The sequence below is a fragment of the Emys orbicularis genome, chromosome 9 (genome assembly GCF_028017835.1).
Source record: "Emys orbicularis isolate rEmyOrb1 chromosome 9, rEmyOrb1.hap1, whole genome shotgun sequence".
Taxonomy (NCBI): Eukaryota; Metazoa; Chordata; order Testudines; family Emydidae; genus Emys; species Emys orbicularis.
In genome coordinates this window covers 21,854,938-21,869,803 of record NC_088691.1, presented here as the reverse complement: position 1 = coordinate 21,869,803, position 14,866 = coordinate 21,854,938, and the positions used below count along the sequence as shown (strand labels likewise).

Here is a 14,866-nt window from a genome sequence, read left to right as displayed (position 1 = left end):
TGAAGAAAACGAAAGGCTTTCATATTTTAACTAAACATAAAACCTATGTAGTTAATCCTAAGGATAATTGGCAGATAGGGTCAGAGGAGATTGAATATGTTCAACCAGGGGATTTTGAAAAATATTTAGGAGCTAGAATAGATCCCTGGATAGGCTTTTGTAGGTGACAAATCTGAGGAACTGTCACAGATTGAAGTATCACTAGAGGAGGTTTTGGAATTAATTGATAAACTCAACATTAACAAGTCACCGGGACCAGATGGCATTCACCCAAGAGTTCTGAAAGAACTCAAATGTGAAGTTGCGGAACTATTAACTAAGGTTTGTAACCTGTCCTTTAAATCGGCTTCGGTACCCAATGACTGGAAGTTAGCTAATGTAACGCCAATATTTAAAAAGGGCTCTAGGGGTGATCCCGGCAATTACAGACCGGTAAGTCTAACGTCGGTACCGGGCAAATTAGTTGAAACAATAGTAAAGAACAAAATTGTCAGACACATAGAAAAACATAAACTCTTGAGCAATAGTCAACATGGTTTCTGTAAAGGGAAATCGTGTCTTACTAATCTATTAGAGTTCTTTGAAGGGGTCAACAAACATGTGGACAAGGGGGATCCGGTGGACATAGTGTACTTAGATTTCCAGAAAGCCTTTGACAAGGTCCCTCACCAAAGGCTCTTACGTAAATTAAGCTGTCATGGGATAAAAGGGAAGGTCCTTTCATGGATTGAGAACTGGTTAAAGGACAGGGAACAAAGGGTAGGAATTAATGGTAAATTCTCAGAATGGAGAGGGGTAACTAGTGGTGTTCCCCAAGGGTCAGTCCTAGGACCTATCCTATTCAATTTATTCATAAATGATCTGGAGAAAGGGGTAAACAGTGAGGTGGCAAAGTTTGCAGATGATACTAAACTACTCAAGATAGTTAAGACCAAAGCAGATTGCGAAGAACTTCAAAAAGATCTCACAAAACTAAGTGATTGGGCAACAAAATGGCAAATGAAATTTAATGTGGATAAATGTAAAGTAATGCACATTGGAAAAAATAACCCCAACTATACATACAACATGATGGGGGCTAATTTAGCTACAACGAGTCAGGAAAAAGATCTTGGCGTCATCGTGGATAGTTCTCTAAAGATGTCCACGCAGTGTGCAGAGGCGGTCAAAAAAGCAAACAGGATGTTAGGAATCATTAAAAAGGGGATAGAGAACAAGACTGAGAATATATTATTGCCCTTATATAAATCCATGGTTCGCCCACATCTCGAATACTGTGTACAGATGTGGTCTCCTCACCTCAAAAAAGATATTCTAGCACTAGAAAAGGTTCAGAAAAGAGCAACTAAAATGATTAAGGGTTTAGAGAGGGTCCCATATGAGGAAAGATTAAAGAGGCTAGGACTCTTCAGTTTGGAAAAGAGAAGACTAAGGGGGGACATGATAGAGGTATATAAAATCATGAGTGATGTTGAGAAAGTGGATAAGGAAAAGTTATTTACTTATTCCCATAATACAAGAACTAGGGGTCACCAAAAGAAATTAATAGGCAGCAGGTTTAAAACAAATAAAAGGAAGTTCTTCTTCACGCAGCGCACAGTCAACTTGTGGAACTCCTTACCTGAGGAGGTTGTGAAGGCTAGGACTATAACAATGTTTAAAAGGGGACTGGATAAATTCATGGTGGCTAAGTCCATAAATGGCTATTAGCCAGGATGGGTAAGAATGGTGTCCCTAGCCTCTGTTCGTCAGAGGATGGAGATGGATGGCAGGAGAGAGATCACTTGATCATTGCCTGTTAAGTTCACTCCCTCTGGGGCACCTGGCATTGGCCACTGTCGGTAGACAGATACTGGGCTAGATGGACCTTTGGTCTGACCCAGTACGGCCTTTCTTATGTTCTTATGTTCTTATGTTCTTATGTGTAGGGGGACCGGTACTTAAAGAAAAATTGAAAGATTGGAGTGAGAATTTAATTAAGGCCCCATTAAAACCGGCCCAAAAAATATTAATTTTACAGACATATATTTTACCGAAGCTATTTTATAATCTTCTTTTAATAGAACCCCCTTTTAATCTTTTAGACGATCTTGATGTGTTAGTTAGAAAAATAGTTAAAGAGATTTTACATTTACCTCAGTGTACCACAGATGGGATATTTTATTCTAGAGGTAGGGATGGTGGTTTAGCTCTCACTAAGTTTAGTGTGCAAATCCCAAATATGTTAATTCGTAAATGGAGGAGACATATTGTCTCGAGAGATGATTGGATGGACCTATCTTATCTATATGCAGGAGAAAATCTTGTGGATAAAATATTGTCATTTAGTGCAGTAACATCTCATCCCAAGAAATGGAGGGAAGAGGAATTTTTAAGATGGTCGGAACTGAGATGTCAGGGAATAGGGATAAAATATTTTAAAAATGATTTAATTAGTAATTCGATTTTTAGAAACTCTAGTAAAGTTAAATCGTCAGCGTATATCGCAGCATTGCAGCTTAGGGCAAATATTTATCCTACTAGGGAGACATTAGCAAGAGGAAGAGGAGGTGTGAATGCTCTTTGTAGATGGTGCGGTAAAGTGCGGGAGACTGTTCCCCATATCTCAGGACAATGTTATAAGACTAAGAATGCTAGGATAAAAAGGCATAATAGAGTAGTGTCTGCAGTTGTAGATAAGGTTGGTAAATTAGGGTGGAAGGCAATGATAGAGCCCCATTTGAGAAATAGTAAGGGTGAGTTAAGAAAGCCGGATATTATATTTATAAAAGGAGATACAGCAGTGGTGGTTGATGTTACAGTGCGATGGGAGGATAATGCCGGAAGTTTGGAACAAGCCCACAGTGAGAAGGTGGCTTATTATCTTGAGTTAGAGGAAGAAATTAAAAACTTAACGGGAGGTAAAAATATTCACTTCTTTGGTTTTGTGCTTGGGGCGCGTGGCAAGTGGAGTGAAGGTAATAATGATTTGTTACAATTATTGGGAATGGACAGAAGTAAAAATTTTAAGGAGAGTATATGTAGACTTGTTTTATATTCCACTATTGGTATGATGGCTATATTCAGTGACAGGTAAAGATCCTGGAGTTTCCATTCCGTGTATCTTGCCAAAACTAAATTTTAGCTATTTTGGTTTCCATGCTCTAAATTTTCAAATTTTTAATATTGTTTTGAACATTAATTTATTTAGTGTTATTTAATATCTGTCCTTCAATAGAATGGTTTTAATTATATAATAAATACTTATTAATGGATGAAATTCCAATTTAAATTATTAGTTTATTTAATTACTGGATGTGGATGCGGACTGGCCGCGTATAATAACCAGGAAAGGGCAGGTAGTCACGCCTGTACATAAATAGGGGGTGGAGTCCTGGGGGGCAGTTAGGGGCAGGGGTCCCAGGAGGGGTCAGTCAGGGGACAAGGAGAGGGGGAGGGTTGGGGGTTCTGAGGGGGGCGGGAAGTGGGAGGGGCAGGGGCGGGGCTAGGGCAGGGCTCCTCCCGTCCTCTTTTTTGCTTGCTGAAATATGGTAACCCTACTGGAAGAGGCATACGAGTAGGGCAGAGATCTCATTCCAAACCTGGCCTGCTGTATTTTATAGAAAATTAGACCATGGAAACCTCCTCTTGGGAGGAATAAGAGCTATTTAATTCAGATCCTCTTCTAGCAACTGACAACAGTCTCTTTCTCTTTAGATAACAGCAGCTTGTCACCACAAAGGTTCTTCCTTTGTAAAGCATTCAGGTCCCTGGCTTTTCAGGTTCTCGAGGCCACCACCCATGTCAGGTCTGCTGAGCTCTTGCTAATAAACTCAGGGCTAGTCTACGCTAGAAGCACTACAGCTGCACCACTGTAGTGAGTCTGCTGAAGACACTCTATGCCGACATGAGAGCTCTCTCCCCTCAGCATAATAAAACCACCTCTGTGAGTGGCAGTAGCTATATTGGCAGAGAAGCTCTCCTAGCACTTAGGTCAGTGTAACGTACGTCGCTCAGGAGGGTGGCTTATTCGCACGCCTGAGCAACGTAAGTTAGACCAAAGTAAATGGTAGTGTAGACAAGGGCCTCAGTCTCCATCTCTCTTCACACCAGTGTAATGCAGGAATAACTCCATTGAAGCAAATGGCGCTGGGAAACCAACATGAGAGGAGAATTAGACTGCCCACATGCGTGATCATGAAACAGACCCATCTGTGTCCAGGGGCTTTTACATGTTTGAAAATCAGTTTAAAAAGCCACGGCGCAAATAAGGCGCCTTGCAATTGCTGCAACAGTTGTAAAATCCCCCCTCCACCAGTCTTTCAGCAGCAGCTGCTGCTTTGTGCATCAGGCTGGGATTCCTGAAACACGCAACAAAACATAAACATCAGTATTTTATTTTGTTTTGTTTTCCACACAAAGGGCAAACACCCAACCCCACCCCACCTCCCATTTTCCCTCCCCAAAAAGATTTTCAAGTGCAAACCTGGCAAGTTTTTGCCAAGGGCAAATATCTGACCAATTGTTTCTGGAATTTCAGCCTCAGGCTGCGTTCTCTGCCCAAACCTGCAACACTTACCCTTCCCCCAAACGGCAAAGGCTTGTGAACAAAATCACAAAACATAATCCTCCTGATGACAATGGATGAAGTGAAAGTTCATTGTTTTGCAGCGCTTTAGTGGACATTAGTCTACCAGACAAGGGAGAAGAGTACCACAAGCCCAACTCAACGCTGCTCACACAGGCGTTCTGTCCATGGACTCGCTTCAGGCTTTTGTGCTTGAAAAACTGAGTTCCATGCTAGCCACTCACTGTGCCTGGCTGCCCCGTGTAGACACTGTTATTGTTATTGAATGTACACAGTGCCTATCACTCTGATGTAAACTCTCCCTTGGAAGTTTTGGTCAGAGCAGGGATTTGACCCAATGTCCCTGGCCAAAATTTCCCCTTCCCCCCGTACTGGTGTGTGCTCATTGGCTGTTGCTCTCTGTTCTAGAGGTGGCTGCACTGCATTAGTATTGGTATAGTATTGCAGGCTCCAAGCCATGCAGTTGAACCTCCCACTGTGGCTGTGCAGAGCCCCTTTGACTTCAATGGGGCACCAGCCAGGTGTAAGTGTTGCCCCACAGGGAACGGGTAGCAGGAGCAGGGCAAGAGTTTGAAGTGTTTGGGTCTGAAAGGCACCAAGGTGAAAAGTGCTCGACTGGCAGCATCAAAGCCTTTCTCAGAACAGGAATAGCATGGGCAGCACAGGGCAAATTTCTTCTCCCATCCCTGACCAGAACAGACCATGTTTCTGTGACTCCTTCAGTCCCTGCCTTCCTGAATCCATTGACAAAGGTGCCTTCTTTCATTATGACATCTGTCCAGGAGCCATGGGCTGAGACCACTGCCTCAATTCACATAAGCTTCTGATCAACCATGTCTCACCATTAAGTAGAATTCAGAACAGTGAACTAGAAGCAGAAGGCTCTTTGGCCCCATCTCTTCTGAAATAGTCAGAAGCAGGATGGTCCAGTGGTTAAGGAACTAAACTTGGGTAAGTCACTTATTGTCTCTGTGCATCAGTTCCCCATCTGTAAAACTGGGATAATAGCAGTTTCCTCCTGCTGCAAAGATAAATAAATATAGATTGTGCGGTGCTCAGGTACTATTGTATAAGTACCTTAATAAGGCCTTGTCTACACTACTGCTTAAGTCGATGTAAGTGACGTTGCTCAGGGATGTGAAAAAAACAGCCCTCTGAGCGATGTAACTTACATCGACTTAATGCAGTGTCTACACCGTGACACGGTGAAGTGGTGTCGACAGGAGAGCGTGCTCCCGTTGACGTAGTACATCTTCACCTGACGCACTAAATTGATACCTCTGCATCAATCACAGCGGTAGTGAAGACAAGAATACATAGATCCAGCCTCCTCCACCCAAGTTTATTTTTCTAAATATGACTCTTGTTGTTCTCTCTGTAAGCAATTTCTCTGCAACACAACTGTTTTGTTCCTTTGGGATTATTAAAATAACTTTGCAGCTGTTGTTTGATCCCAGTTTGCAGTAGCCTTTTCTGGCCTTTGTTGCTTTTTCTAGATTGCAGTCTTGCTAAAGTGTTCATGTTTTTGTGTGTTCCTGGGGGGAGGGATAGCTCAGTGATTTGAGCATTGGCCTGCTAAAGCCAGGGTTGTGAGCTCAATCCTTGAGGAGGCCATTTAGGGATCAGGGCAAAAAAATTGGTCCTGCTAGTGAAGGCAGGGGATTCAATGACCTTTCAAGGTCCCTGGTACCTTCCAGTTCTATGAGATAGGTATATCTCCATATATTATTATTAAACCCTCAGTACCCCTCAGCACACACCCTTTGTACATACACATTTAAATATTTGATTATTAAATTATTAAACTTTCATTAAAAAATACATTTATAAATTATATAATTTTACAATTTATGATTCGTTCATTCATTTTCATCTCCCCCTGGCCTGCTGCTTATAAAGGCATTCTGATAATAATGTCTAATAACTTTGTGTCTTGATTAAGATTTATTCCTATTAATAAAGCTAGGTTATGTGAATCTCAGATTTCAGCACTATGTCTGCCAGCTTACATTGTGGACAATCCCACCCACCCCCTTTCTGAAGACCAAGGCTATCTGTGTTGAGTTAAGTGGAGCCTTTGGATAACAGAATATAATTTTAAAAAGACACTGATGAAATCTTGTAGCCTTCAGACTTTTCCTTGTTTTTATCAGTGGTTATTCTCACCAGAAATGAAACAGACAGGAAATAGACCAATCCATTCCCACCATATCCTAGCAAGTAATTCATCTGCATTTGACTAGCCAGATGAAATAATAAAGATGTTGGAGGCTGGGTTAACCTGGCTTTTATTGACTGTGTTATGAAGCTGGGATTAGCTGAAATTGGTTATTTTTCCTGTGTGACTTGAGCCTGTCCTGCCATAGCTGAAGTCCTGCAAAGGGGAGGGTGAATTTTCCCCCATCTCCAGCTCTTCACTACACTCTGTCTCAGACTCCTTCCATTTCAGGCTCTCAAAGACCTGCAGAGATGCATGTTTGTACAGTGGCACTAATATTTTAGGGCCCTGCCTGCTGAAAATGCAGATACCACCCCCCATAAATTCCTGGGGCTGGTACCCTAAAACCAGAATTTTGCTTTCTATCAAGTACACTGAGTTTTGAACTTTGATTGAGGCACTACTGCATTTTTTTTTAGTCCTGAGTTTTCCCTGAGTCAGTAGCGAACCAATGATCCAGCAAGGTGCTAGGGGATTCTGGGCAGCTGGAGGTGACATTTTTCAGTTGCGATCTCATAATAATACCTTGCCAGGATCTCTAAGTGCCTAGGGTTACCATACGTCCGGATTTTCCCAGACAGTGGCCAGAAGTACAATTTGGCACAGAGTATGTGATAGGAAAGTTCCCTCAGATGTAAGCAAAACAACCACATGATGCATAAATCACCAGTGAGAGGGTTTTTTTAATTCCACGTTTATAGACATGATAATAATACGTTGTGCTTATTCAGTACCTTTCACCTGAGGATCTCATAGCACTTTACAATCAGTAAGCCAACCAACACACCTGTGAGGTAGGTAAGTATTGTCTTCATTGTACAGGGAAACTGAGTCATGGAAAGGTTAAATGACTTGCCAAGGACACAGAGCTAATCATTCATAGGACAGAGCCCAGCAGTCCTCAGTCGACTCCCTGACCCCTTATCTAATTGCTAGTCCTCACACCTTCCTTTATCAGCTTTTAAATGAACATGCTAAGATCTGACTGGGATAGTTAAGACAGCAACTTTAACAATGAAATACAAGTATGATACCATTGCCCTCCCCGTGGCTGAATAAGGAGCTAATTCAATATATTCTTTGCAGGATTTCTAGTGAAATTCCTGTCAATTTCATCTTCCTCTAGCCATCTCCTTCCCCACGCTGCCAGCGTTAGACAGCTGATCACTTTTCTACCCTCTCCTCCTTATCTCGCCCACATGTAGCTAATGGAGTGAAAGAGAGAAGAATTGTTAACTAGAGCCAGAAGAGGGAGGGATGAGACCAAGGAACTGAAAACAAAGGGTAGAAAACATTATTTATTTTTCCTGGCTCCAGCTTACTCTAGCTTAAAGAAAAAGCCAAGCTACGCTGTGCTCGTCTTAGGACACTCATGTTGTGTGACTGTGGAATGCATCTTGGCTGCCTCTAAAATAGCTTCTTCTTCTTCTTTTTTTATCAGTGCAGGAACATTACACAGTTAAACATATGGAATGTATTGGACTATTCCAGTCCATTTTTTTTCCTAGCAGTGTCTTCTCATTACTTCCCTTAGAGATCACATTCATCTCTTTTGTGGTTCGGTTTAAACTTAATTAGTTAACTTGCTTTTATTATAACTATTTATTAATCATGTGGCATTTAGACTAGAGGGACTGGGTGGCCCAGGGATTATGTAAGGGGCAATGAAGCCTTCTATGTTGTGAGTTCAAAGCCAGCCCAAGTGGTCAGAAATTGTTCGTCTCTGGAGGGCATTTGGTGGCCTCTCTGTAATGATTGATGGGGGTTTCAATCCAACTCCCTCTAGAAAAGTATCCAAAGTACAACTGCCATTGCAATACCTTGTCATTAATCAGCTTATGGGCAGAGGAGCAAAGGATTGATTGGACACACAGCTGAACTGCCAGTCACGCTGGTAAGGGGCGATGTGTTGTGGAAGCTTGAACTGCACTTGTGTGTGGGCTGCTACAGAGGGAAAACAGAAGACTACAGTCTCTCAAGTATCAATTTGCCACCTTTCATCAATGATAACGTCACTACAAACGTGTCATTTCAAAGTAATTGCAGATTTGACTTCAGAGCAATCCCTATAACTCAGCAGAGAACACTGTATTCTATCTGAAAAGATCTATTCAGAGAAAAATAGGGTAAAATTTTGGATCCAGCAGATAACAATGTGGCCTGTTGCCAAGAAGGCTAATGGCATTTTGAGCTGTATAGGTAGGGGCATTGCCAGCAGATCGAGGGACATGATCATTCCCCTCTATTCGGCATTGGTGAGGCCTCATCTGGAGTACTGTGTCCAGTTTTGGGCCCCACACTACAAGAAGGATGTGGAAAAATTGGAAAGAGTCCAGCCAAGGGCAACTAAAATGATTAGGGGGCTGCAGCACGTGACTTATGAGGAGAGTCTGAGGGAACTGGGATTAGTTAGTCTGCAGAAGAGAAGAAAGAGGGGGGATTTGATAGCTGCTTTCAACTACCTGAAAGGAGGTTCCAAAGAGGATGGATCTAGACTGTTCTCAGTGGTACCAGATGACAGAACAAGGAGTAATGGTCTCAAGTTGCAGTGGGGGAGGTTTAGGTTGGATATTAGGAAAAACTTTTTCACTAGGAGGGTGGTGAAGCACTGTAATGGGTTACCTGGGGAGGTGGTGGAATCTCCTTCGTAGAGGTTTTTAAGGTCAGGCTTGACAAAGCCCTGGCTGGGATGATTTAGTTGGGGATTGGTCCTGCTTTGAGCAGGGGGTTGGACTAGATGACCTCCTGAGGTCGCTTCCAACCCTGTTATTCTATGATCCTATGGCCAGGATACTTCTACTGCTGGTACAATTTTCCAGGTCTGTCTATGCCTATCAAATACATTAAGCATAGAAATTAAGAGATAGAGGGGACTCACTGGATCATTTAGCTCTTCCCTGCAAGCAATGTAGGATCATTCCATCAGAATATCCTTCAGTGCTTTGTCCCCAGTTCTGTTTTAAATGTCCCAGCTGATAGGTCTTCTCCACCTCACTTGAGAGTTGACTCCAATCTAATAGGCCTCACTGTTAGGCCTCTGTTCCCCTATGTTAGCCTTATGTTTTCATTTGCTCAGTTTCATCCCACTCCCCACACTCACCCTCCTTTTGCGCATTTTTCTTGTGCATTACAATTATTTTAATTCAAAAGGGATGGCAACAATCCCCTAATCTCCACCTGTGGTTCATGGCCAAGCACAGACATATTTAATGGTTGTGATGTTTGTTCAGCCTGGGTTTTTTTAAACTATCTAGAATAACAGCTGATGAACATCTGTGGAAACATCTGCATTGTGTATGAAATGATTTTTAACAACCCTCCGGGTTAATAGGGGTTACTTGTCCATGGAACCTGTTTCCCGAGTTTGTCCATGGCCACTTCAAAAGCAGATCCCAGTGCTGGCTTCCTAACCCTCTGTTCAGGTTCAGCCTGGTATATGTTGTTGAGTGAAAGACAAACCTGTCTGATTTTACTATGGGAGGGGTTGAGGGATTTGTGCAAACTGGTTAACGCCCCCCCCCAGGTGGAATATTTGTGTGTTCCAGAGCGTCATTTTATTGGAAACTGAAACAAGATTAGGGCAGTCTGGCAACTGAGAACTTTATTTAAGATGCTGCAAAGATAATTGGACTCCTGATCTCAGGGATTTACCCAGAAGCATAAAGCCAGAGTGAAAAGCTGGTGCATAATGGTTTCAAGGGATTCATCTTATTAAATAAAATCACTTTGAATCCTTCATTTCCCCACTGAAATCCTATGCATTTCTCTGCTGAATGCTGCTGTTGTAAAAGCCACTTTTTGGAGGGCTTCTTGAGGTGCTCTTTCTAAGACAAGACACTAAACTGAGGGCTTATCTGCCATCTCTAGAGAGTATACTGAACTTACCACCATGGTACCTGAGTGCATTATATGCAAAGAAGGAAATCTGTTACTCTTTCTCTCCTTTCTTCAGTAAGATTTCCCCAAGAAATTCCCCCAAATTGGAAGAATGGGGAATGTTTCTCCACCTGTCCAATCACCTTCACATCTAAGCACTTCCTTGATAAATGACATCTGCATAGCAAGCCTTCTAGTCATCTTTTCTTCTCCTTTCCCTGCTATAGGGCTTTTCCTCGGGATATAGACCCCATTTTTTAAATCCTGTATTCTTGACCAGCAAGTGGACAGTAAGATCTCATGGCAGTTTTCAGAAGCATAGGGTTGTTTCTCTTGCCAAATTCCACTATGGGTAATTACGTTCTGCCTACCGGCAATCTCCCCCTTGCCATTTTAACTGGCTACCTAGTATTCTCCTTGACTTCCAGTGCAGAACTGACGTGCAGTGAGGCTGTGAGCTGTCGAACAGCTGTCCAATTTCATCCCAGAGACTGCTGACTCGCAGTCCTGACTGCAGCAATTCCTGCACATATCGTTTGGGAGATTAAAAAACCTATATAAATAGATCAGAGGGGTAGCCGTGTTAGTCTGGATCTGTAAAAAGCGACAAAGGGTCCTGTGGCACCTTATAGACTAACAGACGTATTGGAGCATAAGCTTTTGTGGGTGAATACCCACTTCGTCAGACGCATGTGGTGGAAATTTCGTGGGTGAATACCCACTTCGTCAGACGCATGTGGTGGAAATTTCCACTACATGTGCCTGACGAAGTGGGTATTCACCCACGAAAGCTCATGCTCCAATACGTCTGTTAGTCTATACGGTGCCACAGGACTCTTTGTCGCTTTATATAAATATAAGCTCTGATAATAATGCAGATAATATTGGTCCCAGTTCAGCAAGTGTTTAATGTTAAATCAAAGTGTTCAAGTACTTTGCAGAATCAGGGCCATTATTAAGTGTTATAGTGGAGGGAAGTGGAGGACTCGTGGAAAAAATGTACAAAAAATGTTCCCTCTTTGGTGTGATTTTGTTTTTGACACATCAGAAATGAAGTGCAGTGGCAGCATTTAGGGGCTCACTACCCTTCCTGTGTTGGAGGCCAGGGGAACTGGATTTTTCCCCTGGTTTTGCTTAACTACAGCACAGTATGTCCCCATGAGAAACAAAGACACTTTTTCATTTACTTGTTCTTCTGCAGAGGTGAAATGTAAAATTCACATGGGATCAAACCTTTGAATCTCATTTCCCTACAGGATTTAAAGCACCAAAGCTCAGAAAATCTTAAGCAACTCACTGAAAATACATCCCACCCTGCTCCAACCACAGGCAAGGTGAAACTTTATGAGGAGAAAAGGAATGTCTTGTGTGCATTTAGTTTAGGATATTAAAAAGAAAATCCTGAGATGCTTTTCTACACATCAAAGCACTCTGAGATAAGGACAAAAGGCCAGGGGGAGTGCTATAAGTTCTGGCTCTCAAACTCGTTAAAAGGGACTTCAAGGAAAGTGATATTTGTTCCAAATGTGTGTTTTGAGATCCTCAGGTGAAAAACTCCAGGGAAATGCAAAGTAATCTTGCAGGAGCGTCTCAGTTGTGAGGGGTTCAGCACCTTGCTAGCGGTACCAATGAAATATCCAGAAATAAGATGAGACCAGCTGACTTTTCCTAACGATAGTGTGATGTTGCATCATGATGACCCAAAGCCACGAGACAATCAGTTTGTTCAGAAGGGCATGTATCAAAGCAGGGTGGTATAGAGAGATCTCCAGAAACACAAGATAATAAGAATGGACTTGAACTTGGCCAACATCTCCGACTGAACCACTGAAAGAAGTTCTTCCCCCACCGATGCTGAAAGAGTCTCCTCCATTTGAAATCCAGCTTACTATCTTAGCAATGTGTTCTGGGTTTTCTGCTATTGTCTTCTACATTTCACAAGTTCTGATATTTTCCTTGGAGAGACCTGTTGTGTTGAGGCAGCCTCTGACCCAAGGAATCCCCACAAGAACAAACTAAACCTCATCAGAGACAGGGCCAAGTACTTTCCTGCTCCAGTGGAACATACCTCTCAACTGTCCCTCATTTCAAGAGACATCACTCATTTTTAGGTTCAGAGTTACCTAGTGTCCACACAAAATTTGGCGTCCTCTCCTTGTTGAAAATTATTTACAGCAGAAATAAAGAATCATGAATGTGAGGTTGTGGGGAAAGTTATTGGCACTGAATAAGTGAGGAGCCCTGTATTTTCAGGTTCTTGCATGAATTTTTCTAGTGTGTCCTTCCTTTTGGGTCTATGTCCCACACTCTGTCCCACAGGTGTGTTGCAAAGCGAAGCCCTGTTTGTAGGGGGAAGAAGGAAAGGGGAGGAGTTGCTGGGGGTGAGAAAGGGAAGTGAATTGATGGGCTGAGATAAAGGGAGATGGGAGAGAAACATTTGACCGGTGTTAGGCTTCATTCATTAATAGGGATTCCTTTGTTAATTGTGCTTTTTCTACCATAAAATATAAGACTTTCATCTACAGCATTTATGGCCCTTTTCCACTGCCCCACTACGGATCCACTAAAAACAACCCTTTCTTTTTCTCCCTTTGCTTGGCAGATCATAAGCAAGCTGACTACAGAACATAGCACTGCATCAGGGATCTATTACTGCGTGGCTTCGAACAAGATTGGCAAAGAGGAGAGAAGCATCAAGTTCTATGTCTCAGGTAAATAACAGGTTGCACAGATGATGGGTGCTTGCTTTATAAAAGCTTGGTTGCACTCTTATCTATCCCAGAGTTTCATACCATTGCCTATCACCACAGAATCCAAGCAATTTCCATTTAGTATCAATGGCAATAGCAAAGTCCCTAGTGGACTTCATGGGGTCTCCGGCACCTCTCTCAGACTAGGTGTCAAATTAGCCCTTTCCTACCATGGTGCAATCCCACTGGAGTCAAGGAGGTTTGCAAAGATAAGCAAGGGCAATATCTGGACCTGACCCAATCCCACAGTTGTAGTTAGAAAATTTTTCCTAATGTCTAATTAAGGGGGCTGAACTGGATGACTTCTTGAGGGCTCTTCCAGTGCTAGATTTCTATGATTCTATATTATTTCTCCAAATAACACAACTCCAAACCCATATCTGTGAAATCAGAAGGTTACACAGCCTGGCATATTTGTCCAAATATTTAAACAAATTAATCTTAATTGTGCACTCTCCCTTCTGAGTTCCCTTTCTGGGCACACTCTACCGGCAGGAATTTACACTGAAATGGCAAATTTTAAACAAATATTCCAGATGCTTCATATAAAGCAAATGTCAAATTCTCAATCATTAGTATTTGCACCGGGAAATGGATTCTAAGAGTGAAGCTCTCCAGTCAGGGAACACAGACCCACAGTGTGACTTGTTCATTCAATACAACTCAATTGCTGAGTGTTGAATACATGCAGCATATTGCTTGGGGGAAAGCTACAGGCACAGTAGTCATTCATGGAAATCATCCAGGAATAATTCCAAATAACAGATCCCCCTGGCTGAAAGCATCACAGTCTGCCCAGGAACACAAGAAAAGGCAAAATTCACTGAATAAACGATCCAGCATGAATCCTTCACCCAGCTCCAGCTACACTGTAGTAATAGCCCTACCCACTGCAGGGACTCTTGTACGCTGTGTCGTTTAGGACCATGCCTGTAAAGTAGGTCAGTAAATTTTGAAATAAGGGTAAGAAGGGATGTGTGCATCAAACCTTGCTGCCATTCCTGTTACCTAAAAGTGCTGAGATGAAAAATGTCACCAAACAATGATGAAGTTGGTGCAGGTTTGGGGTCACATACCTCCCTCTGTTACAACTCATTGATGCTGGCCTGGTGGCATGCAGGGGCCATAATAGGATGGCTATGTCCCCCCGGGGTATTTCTCCAGTGCAGGAGCAACATAAGGCCAATATATGCAGCCCTACAACCAGGGCCGTCCTTACCTATACGCAAAGTATGCAGCTGCGCAGGGCACCAGGAAATCGCAGCTACGTGCTGCTCCAGCCCCTGCCCCACCTCTTCCCCATGGCCCTGCCCCTGCTCCGCACCAGCCCCGCCCCCACTCCCCTGAGGATTGAAGCAGGGCTGGGCCTGCACTCACCAGCAGCGGGAAGTGCAGCGGCCCGGCCCCAGCTGTGCTGCCAGTGAGTGCTGGGGGGTGGTTCCCCCCTGTCTCCCA

At 42.9% G+C, this 14,866-nt stretch overlaps 1 protein-coding gene across 1 annotated transcript in view; it reads left to right on the top strand.

Moving 5' to 3' along the window:
* The window catches only part of LOC135883545 (vascular endothelial growth factor receptor kdr-like), a 183,944-nt gene that overhangs the window by 112,055 nt on the left and 57,023 nt on the right, over positions 1 to 14,866 (top strand). Inside the window, exon 12 of the mRNA XM_065410731.1 lies at positions 13,264 to 13,372. Coding sequence (XP_065266803.1) covers positions 13,264 to 13,372 — 109 coding nt within the window. The remainder of the gene's footprint in view (positions 1 to 13,263; positions 13,373 to 14,866) is intronic.